The 21,145-nt window shown below is 34.4% G+C and overlaps 1 protein-coding gene across 3 annotated transcripts in view; it reads right to left on the bottom strand.

Moving 5' to 3' along the window:
* The window catches only part of LOC149792028 (uncharacterized), a 147,370-nt gene that overhangs the window by 48,771 nt on the left and 77,454 nt on the right, over window positions 1-21,145 (bottom strand). For all 3 annotated transcript variants that reach the window (XR_016423466.1, XM_089970520.1, XM_089970519.1), the window contains exon 2: window positions 20,436-20,654. Coding sequence is in view for 2 of the 3 variants with exons in the window: in XM_089970520.1 (XP_089826646.1) it covers window positions 20,436-20,654 (219 nt within the window). In the remaining variant the exon portion in view is untranslated. The remainder of the gene's footprint in view (window positions 1-20,435; window positions 20,655-21,145) is intronic.

The raw sequence follows: 21,145 nt of genomic DNA, 5'->3' as shown, positions 1-21,145 counted from the left end.
TACAAAATTCAATGTAATTTGCATTGGTAAAATGTGTAGCACAAGAAAACTCATTATGAATCAGAGATAAATCATATCTTTGTTTTGTCTGGAGCTTGACTAATTTATTGCACATTTCTGTACACTACTTTGTCTTTAATCCATGATTATTCACTGCCTTCGGATGCATTTCATGGTGAAAATTCACCAGCTGGATTTAAACGTGGTGAATATTGCTAGCGATTGTTCTGCAAACCCTGTATGTCACAAGGAGTCAGTGTATTCAAGGACTCATACAGTATTTACAAGTTCTCATTGATATTTCAGATGAAAATGAAGAACTGAAAAAAAGATGAAAATCTCAAGTGGAAACCTTTCTGTTCAGCCATCTCATCCAAAACCTTCTGAAATGGAGAGTATTTTGCAGACTCCAATATTTCCTCTTATCCTGCTGGTATTTTCTATTTAGTTTATCTGGTCTCTTTTTATCAATGTATTTTATACCATGCCACAATTTAAAATTCCTTATCAAAAGTATGTATAAATGTCATCATTTTTCTGTCTGTTTAATAAGATGTGTTTAAGAGTACTTACTTACTCATGATGCTGTATATATGAGATTAGATGTTTTGTTAAAAAAGAATGCATTTTGTGATATATTGTATCACTGCCTTATATACAGTGCTCATTGCAACCAGTATGCATTTTGTTTACATGCCAAAAAATGCAGTCTGATTTCTTTGTTTCTTTTTTTTACTGCAATTAAGGACTAGTGATTATTTTTATACATTTAGCTGCATCTAGAAGGACAACACCATCACCATCCCCATCCACTCTGGAGTGGAGAATATACAGATTTATCTCTGCCAGTTCCTCTGCAAGTAGTAAGTATTGAGGATGGAATAAAATGTACATTATAGAATAAAGAAACAAATACTACAGGTGTTGACTTTTATATAATCTCTTATTTCATTTACAGCTCTCTAAATACGAATAAGTCAATTATACACTGTATTCATGAATTTAATTCTCATCTAAGGTAATAGAACTGTTTTATGTTTGACAAAATGTTGGGTAATTTGTGGCAGTACACTAAAAACACATTTTGTTGCATTTAAAAATGCTTATGTTCAATGCACGTAAAACGCATTGGTTTGTTGTCACTTCAGTTGATAATAGTCTTGTCATCGTGTAGACATTTTGAATGTTAGTGTTCAATGCTACGGTCATATACATTGAGACAACATCAAAATTTGTTTGGAAAATGGAAGATTAAGACATGAAAGCACAAGCTCTTGTAGCTTAGATACTGTTATTTCAGAACATTGTGGGATGTTAAATAATTAAATTATAGGTCATAAAACATACTGTTCAAGACTTATTTGTGCAAATAAACAATGAATTGTTTTACATTGATGCGTCAACTGTTCATCATTCCATTGTTTTTTTTTTATTTTCCGTTCTTATGTATACCATTGTCTTCTGTAAGTCAGACCCCTAAACCATCTACATTGAATGCAGACTTTACAGACACCAGCAGTGAAACAACATATCCAGGGAATAAAAGAATAAAGGATTATACGGAAAAGTTTTATTTATTTTCAAATAAACTGTACGGAAACCATGTATTTCATTCCATAAATATTTTTCATTGTTAAACCCATATTCACTGTATAGATCTTTATAAGGAGTTTATAATAATGATCTTGATCTTTCAAAACTAATTTCATCACAAATCTCTTACAGATTTCCAGTTCAATGTACTTATGAAACTGGACACAAATATTGAGAATTTGTTGGAGCAGCCGACCCTCCTAGATCATACACAAGGCCCAGACACAGAATATAGAGAATAAATTCTTGCAATGCCATGTGATTCAGTGGAGGAACTAGAGGGCCTTTGCCAGAGGTTGGAGGAGAATCCCAAACTCTATAAGAAGATGGTAAATTGGGGCCTTATTTTTTATAGAAAAAAATACTGTTATAACCTTTATTTGCTGTTGTGAACCTGTATAATTATTTTTGGGGGTGGGGTGAACATGTAGTGGTCATCTGTTTTGTCTTAAGGATGTAGGCCAAAACATGTTTAGTGATGAACATGTAACAGGTATTTTACTACATATACACTATTACATATTTTGTGGCTATTTTAATTCAATCCTTGAGTGAATGTCATTTATGAAGTTAATAGATTCACGGTGGTTAATTTATTTTAGGATTGCTGTTAGTACATTGTGTGACCGCTCCGGTGGCCTAGTGGTAAGAGGTTAGTGTTAGGACTGGTCGGCCTGGTGTCAGGATAATGTGACTGGGTGGGACATCATGCTACATGTCTGCGGCATGATGCCCCAGTGCTAGACCTCACTATAAACTGCCACATTGCAGACATCGTAGCGATATGACTGAACAATTGTTAAAGCTACGTTAAAAATCAAAATCAAACATCACTGTAGATTGTGTTGCATAGTTAACCCTTTACTTCCCATATAAAAATCTAACTCTCTTACCTGTGCGTCCCATATGACGTTCGCGACGTCATACTCTTGCTCCCCATAAAAAAACACATAAACCGTAAATCAACGTCATCCTTAAAAAAATTATTCTCGCATTCCTGGAATAGCCTCAAAACAACCTAAATCATTTCTACCGAAAGTCTGCATTTGTTATTAATGCCGGATTACTGTAAGTTATTATTTGAATCATTTCGTGATAAAAACAACCATCGAAGCACAACTTGTTTTGTTTAATCAGTGCAACTTTTGCTTCGAATCTTTAAACATTGATATGTAAATACAAACATGTATTTAATCATCATACTTGGTAAAATTATTGTTAAAAATATTTAACTAAAATATTTCACTGCCGTGTTCCCGCTATATTCTTCATAATATCAGTTAAAAGTCACAAGTGAATCTGACAAGAGGCAGAAACGTAATAATGGCGGACATCGCATTATCTAGGCAGTGCCTGTTCATTAGACAGACTGTAATTATAATTCATTTGGTATATGCGTTAAGGAATATATAAAATTCATAAGAAACATGATATAAACATTCAGTTATTAAATATTTAGCTCTTTAAAAAATAATAGTCTGAACTATATTACACAATGCGACGTTGGATAAATCAATGTGGTATAGAAGGTCAAGGTTACTTTTTCATATGACTCATTTTGTAATGATAATAACATAACACAGCCAAGAAAATCATATCTAACAAATAGAAAACAATATTATCAGTACATACTAATTATTACAACCTATAATTATCAATAGTTTTTTTTTTTAAAAACAGATTTAAAAAGTGAGTGGTCATATTAAGAAAATCCCCGTTTCTAAAGATAGATGCACCCACATGGCATGCGTGGCACCATTTTACTCTTGGTCGTAATGTGATTCAGTTGGATATAGGAATATATTTCATGCAAGGATGTACTTTAATGATTCATTTCATCGTTGATGAAAAACTCAGGTACTGTTTTGTCGGAAACAATGAAAGTCAGCATCACATTTTTGATTTTATTACATCTTTGGAGCTTGAAATTATTCGTACTTTACGTGTGACTAATATTTTAGATTTTTTTCATGCGCAATTCAATGTTCTTCACAGAATAATATTTTATAAAGTTTATACATGGCCTTATTAAAGCTTATTACAAATATTTCATAGTGAGTTCTTGTTATTTTTCATTAGTGATGTGGTCAAGGAAATGTAATTATATCTGCTGTGAGAGGAGGAAAAAAAACTTAATTAGCTAATGTTTCATTTCATTGAAGAGCTGATTTAAAATATAAATATGAACTATTTAGCAAATCACTTGTTCTCAGACTTTCACGTTGATGAACAAAACAAACAAACATGAGAATAAAAAAAAAACTATCATTGTATTGGCGCACATCACAGCTACTCCTCTACCATGACCATGCTTTGATGAAACAGGCTGTGACATTCTATGCAGCATAGATGGACGTTGCAAACGACACAACCAGATTTGGTTTCTTTACGTCTTTTTTCTGCATGCTTGGTACAGTATTTGCAGGTAGATTTTTTCCTTTTAAGTGTCTGCAGTCTGTGCGTCTCAATATTGGCCTGTGTCACTGGGGTACAGATTTTTGATGCATGGCAACCTGCACTTGAAACTTCCTATGAGCTGCTTTGCCAAATTAACTCGAAAATCTAACTGTCTGAATCTTTTTCTTCTTTCATGACTCTCAGGATGACTCTCCACCATTGTTATAAAACCATTGATGATACATATATTTATAATGAAATGAAACATATATCGCCACCATTTCTTTGAAGATCGTCCACCTGGATATTTGGCCCTGAGTTGGTCGCACATGTCAACCCCTCTGTAGTACTGTTGGTAATTTGTGATGGCCTTTGGACAGTTAACCAGTCGCACTGTCCCATCTATCTGTTTCCTGTTAGCAGTATCAATGATGGTTGGATCTGCTGCTGTGGATAGGACTATCACTGGTTTTTTGTCCTTCCACAGTGTGGCTGTCAGGTTTCCATCCTGTCTGACTAAATGGTCCCCTTGCTCCATATATGGTGGATATTTAAATTCCTCTGGGAAGCCTTTACGGTTTTTCCTCATGGTGCCACATGCATATATTCCATGTCTCAATAAACTTCGAACCAGTCGAATGGATGTAAAAAAGTTATCAAAATATACATGATAAAATTTTCCTCTCAAAGGCATAGTAAGCTTTTGCACAACTCGATAGCCAAGACCCTTCATGCTCTTATTCATTTCACCTGTATCTTCCTTCCCCTGGTAAAACTCGAACTGGTGACAAAACCACACAAATTATCACAGCGCATCCATACTTTCAGGCCCCACTTGATTGGCTTTGATGGAAGATACTGCTTGGCCTTGTGTTGTCCCTTGAATGCAATCATACCTGTAAAGTGCATTATCTTCTTAATAAATCATTTAATGAAGTATTGTTTGAAATTTTAATCTAACCTTAAAATAGGATCAGTGAAATAAAAGTCAATTTATGTTTATTTTTAATTTATTTGTATTATTATGAAAAGGTATGCATTAAATTTCAGATATTCATGAATCTAATGTTTAGATTTATGTATGGTGATTTGATAGATTAGAGTTGTGTGGTTATGGATATATAATGTATATTTTTGTGTGTATATGATATGCACACATGAGTGGTTCTTATTGGACATACAAATTAACATGAAGTTATTTGTTTTAATTTTTATAATTATCACATTAATGTAAAGATGAAAGACAATATAATATGTATGCATACATGTATGTATGTGTATTTCTTTAAATGATCTCTATATGTGAGTCTTTCTGCTGTGCAATTTACTGTTGGAAAGAAATACAATATTTGTAATGAATGTAGAAATGTATAAAAAAACCTTCATCAGTGGTTTGATGTTGGCGAGGCTTGTATGTATTCGCAATGTTTGACAGAACTTCATCCAGTATTGGACGGATTTTGCGAAGTTTGTCATTGTCAGGGTGATCAGCAGAAAAATCGGTGTTGTCATCATTTAGGTGAAGGTACTGGAGGAGTTTTTCAAACCTTTTGAGTGGCATTACATTTTTGATTCCTTCATTTGATAGAAAATTGTCATTCGACCAATACAAACTATAATCAGGAGCTTTCATTATCCCCATGAATATCAACATGCCAATAAAGGCAGACATCTCAGGCACACTGGTCTCTGTCCAGTTTGCATCACTGATTCCTTGATTCACATGTTGTTCAGCTGCAAATTGATTTGTTTCGCTAACAATCTTTTCAAAAAGTCCAACTGGAAAATATAAATGGAAATAGTCTAGTTCTGGTGCTGTTTCCTGCAAATTATGTGATGGTTCAGACTGCTGAGTAAATGGACTTCTGTCAACATCTTGCACGTCTGCAAACCAATTTGGCTGATCATCATCAGTGTCACTTGAGTCTGATGACATTTCAATGTCGATATCTGCTGACAGAATTTCAGAACCTTCGTCATTAAAGGCATCATTGTTTATAAAAGCTGGTATTTCGTTGGAACTGAATCCAGAAAAATCGTTTTCACTGCCAGACAAATTGCTGTAAACAACAGACCCAATGACGAGATCAGGGAATTCCTTTCGTAAATAAACAATTTCACTTCCGGTATCGTCTGTTATACGATTTGATTGAAACTCTGCATATTGAAATGAATGGAAGAAATGAACAACAAAGATGTTCTTAATTTTGTTATTTTATTTTATATGACACGCAAATATGACAGATATCTTATTTTAAACACGTTAAAACTACATTATACATGGGGCCCCGAGTGGCCGAGTGGTCTAAAGCGCTCTTCGTTACGGATCACTGCCATCTCACCTCTGTCTGCGGCGGTTCGAGTCTAAGATTCAGCCAATGTGGGCATGTGAGAAAGCTTGCCAGTAGCTTCTCGTGGGTCGGTGGTTCTTTCCGGGGTTTTCCGGGTTCTTCCTCCACCATTAATACTGGCCGCCATGTATAGCCTATCGTGCTGAAAAATGGCGTTAAACCCCACAACAACAACAACAACTACATTATACATTACAATGTATGGAAGAAGACTTGCCGTATTTGCCGCGCATTCGGCGAATATGATTTTCCACATAAAGAACATGATGACATCATGAATTTATACTAGTAATGTAAACATTCGCATTATAATTGGCAAAAATGACAAGTATGAGTAACATACATCTGTTGAAAAGGCCATAATATTTACATCGAACTGAGGTATTTTTGATGCGGCCGTGGAAAACCCCTCTACGTATAATTGTTCGGTTAAATTTAGATTTATAAAGTTCTGATGTTAAGTAATACGTCATTTAAATCGAATGTTAGTAAAGATGATTTATGTTTTGACCAGCGTTTGGTTACCTCACGGCGAATCAACGTTTAAATAGAAACTTGTAACATATTCATAGCATATATTGTGTAATGCGTAGAAATGCGTAGATGGGGCAAAGGTAAAAGCGTAGTTAGGCGTAGACGGGGAGCAAAGGTAAAGGCGTAGAAAAGCGTACTTGGGGAGTAAAGGGGTAATGTTATCAAATTTTTTTCAAGTTAGAGAAAATGAATTTGCTTGCAAAAACATGGCAAAAAACTATATACAAGCATATTTTGTCACATCGATCATGAAATACTACTACTGCTAATAATTTTAAAATCAAAAAATAGTAGCATTATTATTATTATTATTTTCCGATATACTACTTGAAATCCCTTGGCAGGTTTACAATTGGGGATAATGTCTGCAGGACGATGAAAAGGCTTGGAACAAAAAGACTGGCCAGAGTATAGTCCAAAGGGACGTAAAGGGAAAAAAGCATTTCAAAAACTTGTGATATGTCAGGTTTTGATAAGTAAGTATGGCTTGATTTAAATTATGTTTTTCATGTGACTTGCCAGAGATTTTTAAATGAATTGATAAATTAAACTTGAGACCACATTTCAAAGTACATGTTTTAAAAAATATTCCATTGATTATTGCTGGCATTTAGAAAAATGCAATGCATCCTTTGTTGTGAAACTTATTTTCAAACATTGTATTACTCTTGCAGAAGCCTGCTTGAAAAATAATGGCAAAGCAAAGACAAATGGAATGGAAGAGGCCATATCAGAGACCCTCAAATGTGCACCCAACCAATGAGAATGATAAAAAACAAGGTAAACCGAATGACTCTTATTTCATCAATATTGGATTCAATTTCGTCTTTTAAAGCATAGTATTTGCAAAGCGGATGCATTTCTAAACTGATAACAAAATCAGCTTATCCTCTTGCCCAGGACTATCAGAGCTAGAGTACAGCTAACTACAATATACATACATCTTGTCTGATCGGACAAGTGCCTCCATTTGGAATTTTTATTCACGTGAAATATTTGGACGAAATAAATTCATCTTTGCGCAAATTGATTGCACCATCCACTTGCCAGAAATGAAAGTAAGTGCAGAGTTATCTTGTATCTTGGCTTAACGATATTAAGGGAAGCACAAGTGCAGTGAAGAAAATTTCATACATTTTTATAATGCTGATTAACATGACTTCTGCATATGCAAGTAGTGCTGAGATGATATGACTTTATTTAAGCATTACAATTTTGTTTTAATTTGCAGGTGCCTGAGCAGAAGAAGTAATAGATAAACTTTACAGTGGAGTTGGAGACTGATTCTGATTTATAATCTTAATTAAATCTAGAAAATAAACATTAAAGTGATATTAAAATATATGTTGTATTGTTTCCTTCCTTCATTTTTTTCTTAAAAACAAATGTCTGAACCTTTAGTCTTAAATTCAGTGGATTCCTTACCAGCCCATCTACTTTTACCTTACACCATGCTACTTTAAAAAAATGAATTATCCCCATTAGGGTACGTCCCCCAACCCCCCACCCTACTTTGTCAACTTACCTGCCACATTTAAATCTAATGGAAGGTCCTGCTGTGAAGCCTGTTAGTAAAATTACCCAACAAGAGGATTTCATACATTTGCAACTCCTAAATGGATGGTAATGTTTTCATTTTTGTAATGTAGATTTGGACATTCTTGCCACCAGTATGGAATATGTGTTTCAGAAACACAAGCAGCTTTCATCAGATTTGTATATAGGTTTTATATGTTGTGAGTATGTTGTAGGAAGTTTTTTTAAATAACATTATACAGCATTCCAGCAAGTTCACCAAATCACATTGCCACAACGTTATATGACGTTGCCACAATCTTATGTCAATGTTATTTCAACATGTAACTGTTAGCTCTGTTACACCTCTCCACGACGATGACACGACAGCCTGGAAGAGGAACCCTCCTACAGACTATTATGAAAGCAAGTTCAATTACAAATTTTACTAAATCTCTCTAGGTCTTCATTGCTTTCATGGCCAAATACATGGAAATGGAAGAAAATGAGGGAAGATCATATGATATGATACCAGTGGAAATGGCAGAAAAGTGTCTGTATTGTTCACCAACTACACCTTGTTCTTACAAAATGTAGCTGTTACACATTTCCATGATGATGTCACTGACAGCCATCAGTGAGGAATGCTCCAACAAGCATAATACAAATTGCTTCCATTGTAATTGTAACAATTCCATTCTGACCGCTCCGGTGTCCTAGTGGTTAGAGCGTCCGCCTCTGAAGCGGGAGGTCATGGGTTCAAACCCCGGCCAAGTCATACCAAAGACTTACAAAAATGGTATTAACAGCTGCCTCGCTAGACGCTCAGCATTACGAGTTAGTGTTAGGACTGATCGGCCTGGTGTCAGGATAATGTGACTGGGTACAACATCATACTACATGTCTGCAGCATGATGCCCCAGTGCTATACATCACTATAAACTGCCACACTGCAGACATCGTAGCAATATAACTGAAAAATTATTCAAGCTACGTTAAAAATCCAATCACACACACACAATTCCATTCAACGATCTAGAACCGACACTAATTCCGTACTACAGTTCTTGCATTTCAATCCAATTTTGCTTTTGAAATGTTGTGCCACTCGATTCATAATGAACCCATTCCATTCAAACACTCGCAAATACTTATTATTCCTGTTTACATCTGAAAAATATCTATATAAAAAAACGTGTAACTGTGTTTTATGCAAGGGGATGGACATGCACAAAAACATGCACCTGAAGCTTGAATAAAACCCCGACTTTGGATAAGACTTTACCCATCGATTGCCCCAGCTTGGGGATAAATTCAGACCATGGCGATTTATTATATATCCATTGACTGTTCTAGCTTGAGGGCAAAATCCAAACACATCCCTAAAAAGATAATAAGTATAACTGCTCTTTACCTTCTGTAAATGCCACTTAAGCTTCCTGATGCTGTTGTATCTGCCATTTGACAGAATCACGAACGTAGATATATTTCTTAATTGCCTCTAGTTGTTGAACTAGTTTAGCTGTATGGAATTCGATAGTGCAGACTCACTCATTATTAATATTACAACAGTGATTTAATGACACATCACCTGTCAGCAAACCAATGATAAGTCAGTTATTTTATAACACATCAACAAGCTTGCCCCTTGCACCCCCCTTTTTATTTGGGCACCTGTGGACATGAATCTCCAAGGCTCAAATTGTCATTTTTAATATAAGATCTCAACATTTTTAAGGCCTTAATTTTAAAGACTAATCCTTAAAACCCCCAAAAGGTCAGTTCACCTCAGCCCATCTGGTGGATACAAGGCTCAGATCGACATTTTACGAGGTTTGTTTACCCCTCTCCCTGCTGGTTAGAAGAACATAATAAATACAAAGTAGAACCTTAGTATGCATTTTCTTTGGCCATGTTTTTCATTTCCTCACACTTGTTTTGAAATCCTTATGCTATCAACTGGGTCACTAGCATTCGTTTACAGCCAGCATTCGTTTACAGTAACAGCAAGTATATATATATTTAGGTCAAAGGAAACACAATAAAAATGTTTGATTTAACAATGTCATATTTGCCTCAGGTCTGTGATCCTGAAGTGAATATTAACTGTCCATTTATTTTCTTGTTTTTTCTTTACTAGGAAATTGACAATAGAGATTTCTGCGATGGTGAAGGCAATGTAAAAATTGGTTACTATAACATACTTTTTACGCCATGTTTGAAACAATAAATCCAATGGAAAGGTTATAGTCTGAAAATCTTCATTAAATTAAGTTAATATAGGCGAAAAAACTTTAAGAGTTCATAAATATTTTTCAGTGCTGAATAAAGATATAACATCACACTTTCTGCTGTGATTTTCATAGTTTCTGGCAGCATGAAAAAATTTCTAGAACTATAATGCATAAATGTTCTCAAAAGATTGTGTTAATATGGGGAAAAATCTGTTATGAAATAAACCGACAAGATCTTGTATGAATTCATGTTATCTTTAAATACGATATTTGTGTGAAAATATCTGGAAGAAAAAACAAGATGGTGCCACTCACACATACAATGTGGTTGCCACAGTGGCCATATCAAGAAACTTTTTATTGCTACTTCTGAATGGATAATTATGTCAGCATGACAACATGTGTACAAAATACTTATGTTGATGCCTAGCAGGTCCTGAATGAGAATTATGGTACTGTACAGACATCCTATAAGGCCACCAATGTGGCCATCCTGAAAATCTTGTTATCACTACTTCTCCTGAATGAATCGTCATATCAGTGAAAGACTTCTTATGTCTAGTTGGACGTAAATGAAAATAGTGCCAATCTAACCTCCAATATGGCTGTTTTAATGGCCATCTGGAAAACCCTTTCAGTGCTACTTCTCCTAGATGGTTGGTCATTTTGAAATTGTGCTTTCACTAGATGACCTATTTGATGTCTAGTTGGCCGTAGATGGAACTCTGCATATGGTTTTGATGTCTAGTTGGTCCTAAATGTGTTTTTTACTCATAGACCTCTAATGCTATTATAGTTGGTTCCTTAATGAAACAGCTGTATAAAATTAAAAGGCCTTCTCGCTTTCTACCAAGTTTTGACAAAATTATATTCACCAGCTAGGATTTATTGATCCTCTTTTTTATGCATCAACCTTGGCATATGTAGTTAGCTAAAACAGTGTTTTGAACAATTAATTGCCCTCTTGCAAATAAAATCCCAATTGCAAGCTTTTCCCAATGTGAAAGCTCCTTATATAAGTAGCTAAGTATTCAGTAACTGAATATCCACATCCACATGCATCAACTCAGAATTAAAAGTTGCAAAAAATATACAAATTGGAAAATCTTACTTGAGACATGTGTCACTTTGTATGGTGGATGTTATGATTTAAATGCAAAAAGGAATTTGATTGGGTTAATTTATTTAAGCTGTATTCAGTCATGGGGCCCTGGGTTACAGGATGGTCTAGGCACGCACTTCACCCAAACTAATCAACTCTCTCTAGTCCAACCAATGCGTGTATATGAGAAAGCTTGCCAGTAGCTTTATGTGTGTTGATTTCCTCCAATAAATATGCTGGCTGCCATGTAAAGCCTATAATGTCCTGAAAAATGGTGTTAGGCTCCATACAAGCAAGCTAAACAATCAATGATGTAATGGAACAGTAGACACCATTTTAGCTAAATATGCCAATAATTCATTTAGAGACTTGGTTAGTGATGATGGCTTAAAATTGGCTAGAGATTAAACAGATAAAAGAAATGACCATTAATGGCACTGTAAAATAACAAATGGTGGAAAACAAAAGTTTACTGCATTTGAACCTTTTGTTTTTTCACAGTTTCAATTTAATTTAAGTCATAAGGGACCTTATTTTGCCTTACCAAACATATAGCAAGTTATTACCTCAAGCCCTAGCACTGATAATGCCTCACAAATGAGCAGTCTTTTATACAGTCTCAGGTCTGAGTATATTTCAAGCTAAATATAGTAAAGTTTTCATCTGTAATCTGTGGAATCGTTTTTGCACACATTTGCAGGAATTGTCTTTGGGTCATCGTTTTACTTTTTCTTCGTCTTTCCTTATTATGGTATCTTGATAAGCCTTATGGTGCCTTGCAGATGCACTTGATGATTATCACAGCTAGTGGCATTGTATAAAATCTTCTGGGATCAGATGATTCAATGCAAATTCCACATAATATATCACCGTCCTCATGTTTGCCATCTGACTTACTAAGTTATTTTGCCTAAATAATAACAAAAACAATCTGGTCTGATGTATTGATAGTGTTCTGAATGACCATAATATATTCTCTGTATCTACCCTAGAAAATCCTGAGTGGATCGCTGTTTGGTTTGAATAAACCAAAGTAATCCAATGAAAGGCACTTTACAGACACAAGTGTCTGTTTCCTGTATGCAGTGATTAAATGATAGTATTATGTCTTTATTTTTTAAAACTGATGATACAGATGATCACCTTCAATGTGCAATATTAGTTATATTAATTAACGAGCGGGCAATATTTGAATTTCAAAGATAAAGTGTATGCCATGATCACTTTAGCAGGATGATTTGTCAAGTGAGGTGATCTTTTCTGTTAGAATAAATATTGTTAACTAAACTATTTTCGCAAGTTATGACATAAGAATGATTCAAAGAAAGAAAATTCATTCAATTGAACATATAAAATGTAAAACTGCAACAGAGTCTAGATGAACTATTTCTTCAGAGACATCATCCAGACTCTGTGGCAGCAAAAATATCAAATAGGACACACCTAAGAGACAATCACATTTTCAGCCACAATGGTTTGACAATTATCAGTGGCTTGAATTCATTGGCTATGAAGGCAAAGTGATTTGCAGTTTTGCAAAAAGGGTTCCCAAACTATCACAGATTTTAAATTCTACCAGTGGACTTGTAAGTGTAACTGACAAATTCAGGATTTAATCAAGCGTGTCTCATGATAGTTGTGTACCTACTAAAGGAAAATGTAGCTCAGTATATCCATGACACTTAGGCCAGCATGTACAAAATATTCCTCAAGTTACAGTTGCTAGCACTCCACTAAGAAATGTCATTTTATAACAAATAATAATGTAATGGAAAAAAAAATCAATAAAGTGATTGCACTCTTTAACATAGCCTACTACCTAACTCAATAATGAAAATGATTTGGTTCATTCTATCTTTGTGTTTTATGGAATAAATGCATACATCTGATTGAATTTTAGGCAAGAGACTGAACTTTTGGGTTAAGTTAAAATGTAGGTGGAACAAATGCATTTTCTAAAACCACTTGTATCAGTGTGCATTGTGACTTTTCTTTAAGATGACTCTAAATGGTACTGGGTATATATCATTTTCTTCAAATGCACACTGTTGTCTTCCATTTGATTTGATGACTTACAGCTGTACTGTCTACACAGTAGGCCTCAGCATCAGGAAAAATTATGTATACTTCAGTTACAGCTGAAATAAGTTTTGCATTAGCACCTGAATCAGACAAAAATGGTTGTTTTCTGGTGTGTGAATATAAATACTAAAAGTAATACAGACAAAAGCCATAAGTGTACACAAGTTACATATGAAAACCACCAATTCGCTTGCATGTGTGGCATACAAATTCAAAGATTTGCTTCTTGTTTATTTGTGTGCACACATTGTTCAACTCATAAGATATTTTAAGAGCTATTTCTCTATTGTATGCATAATTCATTTACAAATATGATTAGTGGGCCTCACCGAAAGCGATGCTATTAGTTCACTTTTGGCAATATGGTAACGTCAGCTGAAAAGCATAATCATCCATTAAAAGAGCATTATGATATGAACTTTAGGTATTTAGAACACATAGATGTTTCTTTTCCAAATGGAGTCCAAGTAATTATTGCCCAATCCAGGTATAATTTTGTACCAAGTAAAGAACAAAATAAGATAAATCTTCATTTATTTGCAAGTGATAATACACTTCTTAATAAATATACACTTTTACATTTATTTTGTATCACTTGAATAAACAATATTTCTTTCAGTTCATTTTAAACTTTTAATTTATATCACTTGAGTAAACAATATCTCTTTCGTTTCATTTAACACTTAGAAACAGGTTCTTCCAGTTACAATAATCAACTTTGGAAACAATAAACAAACTGGAACTTTTGACCTAATTATATTATATTTGCTAGGGTTAAAACAATAAATTCCTTAACATAAAAAATTAACAGTTCCAGTTAATCAAACACAAAATCATATTTTATAAAGGGTGTGAACTGTTAATATTTACAGGATAAAGCTTATAGTTGCAAATCGATTGAAGCTTACATGTTGCAGTTGCTGACACATATCTATTTCCAGCACGGTTTGCATACATTCCACCTTTAATAATTTTGTTACTCACCCCCCTTCAGTAACAAGTATCAAAAATCAGGTACATTCTAAGGCAAAGTTTGTAGCTTGTGTATCACAGTCATCAGAGAGACAAAGATGCAAAACTTTATGATGCCTGTCAAAGGAAGAAAACAGTTTGTTGTTTTCCCAAGTTTTGATCCAGTTAACTTGTATTCTCAGACCATCAATTGCTACAGCCCCACTAATTACAATTGTTAGGGAATAATGAGAACTCACCTTCAGTTATATGTGTATATATATATATATATATATATATATATATATATATATATATATATATATATATATATATATATATATATATAATTTTAATAACCAAGAATACCGCTCGTCTAGGAACATTATAGCATTCAATGGTAAAGTCAGAACTGAGATGAAAGAATTAAACAAGCATAGTACATGACATAATATATCCATAAACGATTGACTGGGAAAAATACTACAGAACACTATTTCTGCTGGCAGTAAGATGTTGAACCTATATGTCATAAATATTAGGTTGGACATCTAGGACCAGTAATATTCATAACTGGCAGTACCCACCACAACCCCCCCCAACCGCCCCCCACCCAACCTATCACAGCCTTTATAGTACTTGAAACAAATATTGAGTAATAGTAAAACAAACTCTGAAAGTTATTAAACCAATTTGTTATATTTTCATAACTCTGCTTAGTAAACTGTGCAAGCAGACTTAAACATATCAGTGTATGACAGTTAAATTGAGCTATAGCATCGATTAACAGAAGCTACGAATTCATCAACAAGTAGTGAACAATCATCTTCACAATAAATGTCAAACATTAGCATCCATAAGCTGTCAAGACAAGTTTTTACACTGGATATATAATCATCCATTTATTTCAAACAAGCTGTGAAAAACGAACCTGACGTCCGCTATATGTACGCTGGCCATTGCAAAGGATGCTTTAATAGATTAGTGTTTATGGTCGTGTCTTGAGAACCATTTTGCGCGCGCACACCTGAAAGTCATGCTATATATTTGTTACTTGTGAACGTATTTGTGGGCAGTACGCTATATATTGTTCGCCGTGGCCGTATTCGCGGGCAGAATGCTATATGTTTGTTCTTCGTAAACGTATTTTTGGGCAGTTACTTTGTCAACTTCAACCTAAAGGTCAAAACTGCCCATGAAATTTATATATCTGCCCACGAACCGAAAACATGAATAAGACTATAACATAAGTATATATACTTATTTAAAACATATACATAATTACTATTTAAGAAATACAATATATGTATATATATTTTGATTTGAAATGTAAACTATATCATGTCCTTCCCGTAAACCAACTTTCGGGATGACTGCCCATAACGCACCTAAAACGTGTATGTAATTATGTAAAAGAAGATTGCGATATGTGTAATCATACACAGAGGTGATGATGTATGTACTTTGGGGAGATCGCAAAATATCAAAATTACAAATCATAAAGAATAACTAACTGTGCAAGACCTCTCTTATTGTCTTGCCTTTCCCACAGGATAATGTCCAGTACAAATATGAACTTATTCCTGGCATCCGGCAAGTAGACTATGAAAGTCATAATAACAATAATGCGAGTGTTTATTATCTTCAGCATCAAATTGATGCTAGTAACTGATGACGAGATTTACAACTATTACAATTGTACGAGATAGGTGAGGGGGAGCATGAAATTAAATTCAGTTATTTTTTATTCCTACTTTTTGAACATCTGACATTATCAGTATTCAATTGTTTACATGTAAAATATTGCATTGAAACCGTTTCAGATCACATATCGTAACAAGTTCATGATGTCACCTCCAAGAAGATCAAACAAATAGGACCAAAGCAACACTGCTGAATCTATATTATACATCAGATCAGCACCATTTTTGTTTCAAACAGACTAGACATCATACTTTTTTCCGTGAAGACCCAATGGCTATATAACTGTCTAGTATGAGGTAGAAAAACGATTTTCAAGATGCCTACCATGCTGGCCGTACCTAACATCAGATCGGCGCCATTTTCTTTTAGGACCAAGACATTACAAGACGTCTGTTGGTGAGAACCTAATATTGGTTCGACTATCCACTCAAAAGTAACGAGAACAATATTGTCAAGATGGATGCTGTGTTGGCCATGTTGACTGTTTAAGTGGCATCATTTTCAATAAGAACCATTTAGACTACGTGTGGTAAACTTTTATGGCAATCCTCAAGGTGGAGTGGTACAAGCAGACAATGCTTCTTTACAAGTTGTTATCTTCAAATTTTTCTATAATGAATCCAATGAGCATAGTTCACTTAAAACGATTGTGCATGTGAATATCCGAACAATTTCATTGAAATTTATTGTAAAATATCACCCCGGAAACAAGGCATTACCGTAGAGGAGGATGACAAAATCTAGGGACTCTCCATCCTAAATTGTCCTAAATTATGCACCAATCACTTTTGGACTACGGATGGGAGCGGAGTTCTGTACAGTTGTACATTTCCGTTCACTTTCACAGCTCTCCTTGATTAAAGACATACTCTATTTCAGTTTGAAATACATTTTTAGACCAATGGTAGCAGGGGATCCCTGTAATGCTGTAAACGTCAGGTTACTTTTCACTGTTCTCAAAGGATCCATTGTTACAGCGGTATTTTGCAATAAATCCAAACTTGGTGGTGGTTTGTCCTTGTACGTATTATACAGGTGGTACAATGCAAGAATTTTTTCTCTCAATAGATATGTGGGAAGTAGCCAAGACTCAAGATACCGCTGACATATAGAAAAGCTTCTTTAAAAACATGTAACAACGCTTGTGATGTATATTTAATTTGTATTTGTTGGCCATTATGATTATTTGTTACGTAACTCTAAATTGTGATATTGACCTTGGTCAGTAAGTGAGTTTAATACATACCTGACAAAGCTCTTATTTTTGTGTAAACAAAATAATACATAACTAATATTAATCTATGATTTTAGGTTATATATTAAGATAAATATTACCTGAGATAACTGTTTACTTGAGTTTGAATTTAGGACAATGGTGTTCCTCTTGGAAATTCCAATGTAATTGCTGCATTACATGTTCTTAACTGAAGTTATAGTAAGAGACCTGACCTTGTTTAGAACTTAAAATGTTCTCAAAATAACCTTCATACTGGTTCTGTTATTAAATTTTGGGATATGTTTACAATGGGAGAAGTAACAGAACTTCTTTATTGCATGTCTTAACTCAATTTAGGTTGCATTTCAGTTAATATTTCAGAGGGAGGATTCATTTCTTTAAAGTATTCACTGGAATTTCAAGGTACTCGTTCTCACTTCATAGACTGAATCAATATTTTGGAAATGTACTGAATTGATTTAAGACATTTTATATTATATCACCCCGATATATGAAGACTGTTGGCACATTATCACAATCGAGGCTATTGACATATCACGTTCAATATTGGCATTTGTTTGCATCGCTACTGGAATTCATTTGAAGAAGAGAAAGAAAACCGCAATTTCAGAAAATGGAAAGAGAGAGAGAGATAAAGAAGATGTGCAAATGGAGTGTGTGTGTGTGTGTGTGTGTGTGTGTGTGTGCTATTTGAATATTTATCATAGCTATAACAATTTTTCAGTCATATCACTACAATGTCAGCAGTGTGGCAGTATATAGTGATGTCTAGCACTTGGGTATCATGCTGCTGTCCTACCAAGACACATTATACTAACACCAGGATAACAAGCGCCAAATTAAACTGTTAATGCTGAGTACCTAGCGCGGAAGCTGTGCCATTTGTATGTCTCTGGTATGACTCAGCCAGAGTTCGAACCAGCAACTTGCCATATCCAGGACTGATGCTCTAGCCACTAGGCCAACGGAGTTGTCTATAAGCAAATGAAAATAAAAAAGAAGAGATGACAGTACAGAGAGAAAAGGAAAAAAGGGAAATGCAATTTAGATTTAAAACAAATATAACTGAAAAGTAGAAAGCGACTCTGCCATCACATGAACGGTTTTATTTTGACGCTTTCATAAATAATAGGTTAGTATCAATTGTTAGAGAAGAGGATGTATATGCATATGGCCAAGAGAGCATTGAAATATATGTACAAAGTGTACTTATTGGCAAAACGAATACAATCTACACTTCGTTGTCATTGCAAAAAAGTATTAATTATGATGTGGTTAAGGTATATATCTTGAGAGATGATCAGTTGGTACCTGACATGTATCAACACAGGTAAGGAATTTCAAAATGGAATATTGCAACAAGTAACTGCGTGCTATTTCTGATTGCAGAAGATTGAAACATAAGCAACATAATACAGACAAACTTTAGAAAGGCTCCTATCTTAAGAGGCCATGGTCACAGTCCTGTACTGAAAGCAATAAATATGTTGGATGAAACAAATCAGTCTGACTTTAGTTTTGAGAATTATAAGCGATTTATGTTGAAAGGTTCTATATCATATGTAGGTAATTCTAGCAAACCTATCTCGATTAAAATATTAAGGGACATATGAGCTTCTCAGACTCCTTCATTATCACGTGCATTTCCTGTATCTGAAAATAAAATCTGGCTTGAGTTTTCTTATTTAGGATGTAAAGTCAAGCTTTGTTTTTCCTCTCAGTGTAGTGAACTCATGCCCAGTGGATTAAAAACGCAGTGATACACTTACTAAGCTGATATGGCCACCCACCCAATACTTTTTGAAACAAAAGAATTAAAACTAAATAGCAGTAGGAAGTTGAGAAGAAGAAGAAAAACATGAAATGGTTAAATTTCATTATAATTCAATTGAGCCAGATAAGCATGTATAAATATGACATATTTCACTGCATACAGTACATGTTCATCACCACAAAAATATTTAATATAAAGGATGCAGCCCAAATAAAGTCACTTCAGTCAATATGTATGTCATTAATAAATAAATGCAAAATGCTGGCCACAACTCACATATTGAGCCCACTCATGAACAACATTCTAAATGTTGATTACAATGGTATTAAAGTGAAAAAAAGTATTAAAAAAAAAACTGTACGATTGAGGGTAATCAAAGGGTGTTGACAGGTGAAAGAAAGGACATCAACATCCATCTAAAAATGGCATCACAGAACACAAATGCAATACTGCTGCATTGTTGCCTTTAAATATCATCTTACTTTTCATTACTGCATGCATGGACAATCTCTATTATAATCAGATTAGGTAGTTCTTTCCAAACTTGATGAAACGTCACACTGTCAATTTGATTATCGAAGGAACATCAAGGCGCAAAACAATTTCCTTTGTAAACTGTAAATGTATTTATGTAATTCAAATAATTGCATCTTAACATATTCAAAGAAAGAAGCAAAGAAAGTGTAAGTTATATGCGCTATAATAACAATTAGATTTTTTCCGTAAGTGCAAAAGAATGATAAAAATGAGACGAGGGAATCAGACATTTGACCACACTTGAAACAGGTGCATAATACAAGTCAAGAATATGGATGTGATATAATCTTATCGATTAACATTTTACACATCTGGAAACAGAACCTTTGCATCAACAGATTTATCTGAAAGATGTTTAATAAGTTTTGCCTTCAGAATATTCAGATAGACTTAGGTTAGAGCAATACAATAGTACTAGACTTGCATTTAAGGTATAGAATGTCCCATTAATCTGGCTCCATGGACACCTTGCCATAATAGGTTCCTTCTTCTTTGCCTCTTCACATGTTACTCTTCCTGGTAGTGAAACAGTTATTATAAGTTGTCCCAGTTGTCTTTCTACAGCTGCTTTCTCCTCCATTGACCATGCTATTCTCGTCATTTTCTTAAGTTTTGCTTTCACACTTGACTTGCAGTTTTTTTCCTAAAACGAAATATTCCCTTTTACTTTCAGATATTACATTCCCCAAACATTGATATCATTCGAAATAGGAATTGTTCATCTGTTTACCAGGTAAGAGTTGTTCCATTTAAACATACATGGAACCCAGAGAAGGCACTTTTAATGTGGTTACTCACCCAAAGATATAACTTAGAAATTTCTTATCATTTTAATATATACTCTGTGAAATCAAGGTACCGTGGCATATAGTTTTATAACACTGCCTTCCCTGGGTACAGGTACGTTTAAATGGAACAACTCTAAGCAATGTAAAGAAACCAATACTGACAATAGGAAGCACTAACAATAGGGTCTTGAGTGCACACTGACTAAAATATTATTGTAACATAATATTAATTTGTTTTAACAGCAACAGCTACTAGTGAATATCATCTACAAGCACATCAAATGTAAACGTTTTAACCTGATTATCACAGTCATAAATTTTTTGAGTTGTAGCCAGTAGAAAACGT

Source organism: Sinohyriopsis cumingii, chromosome 9 (genome assembly GCF_028554795.1).
Source record: "Sinohyriopsis cumingii isolate HCF-2022 chromosome 9, ASM2855479v2, whole genome shotgun sequence".
NCBI classification, from domain to species: Eukaryota; Metazoa; Mollusca; class Bivalvia; order Unionida; family Unionidae; genus Sinohyriopsis; species Sinohyriopsis cumingii.
This window is presented reverse-complemented; position numbering and strand designations above follow the sequence as displayed.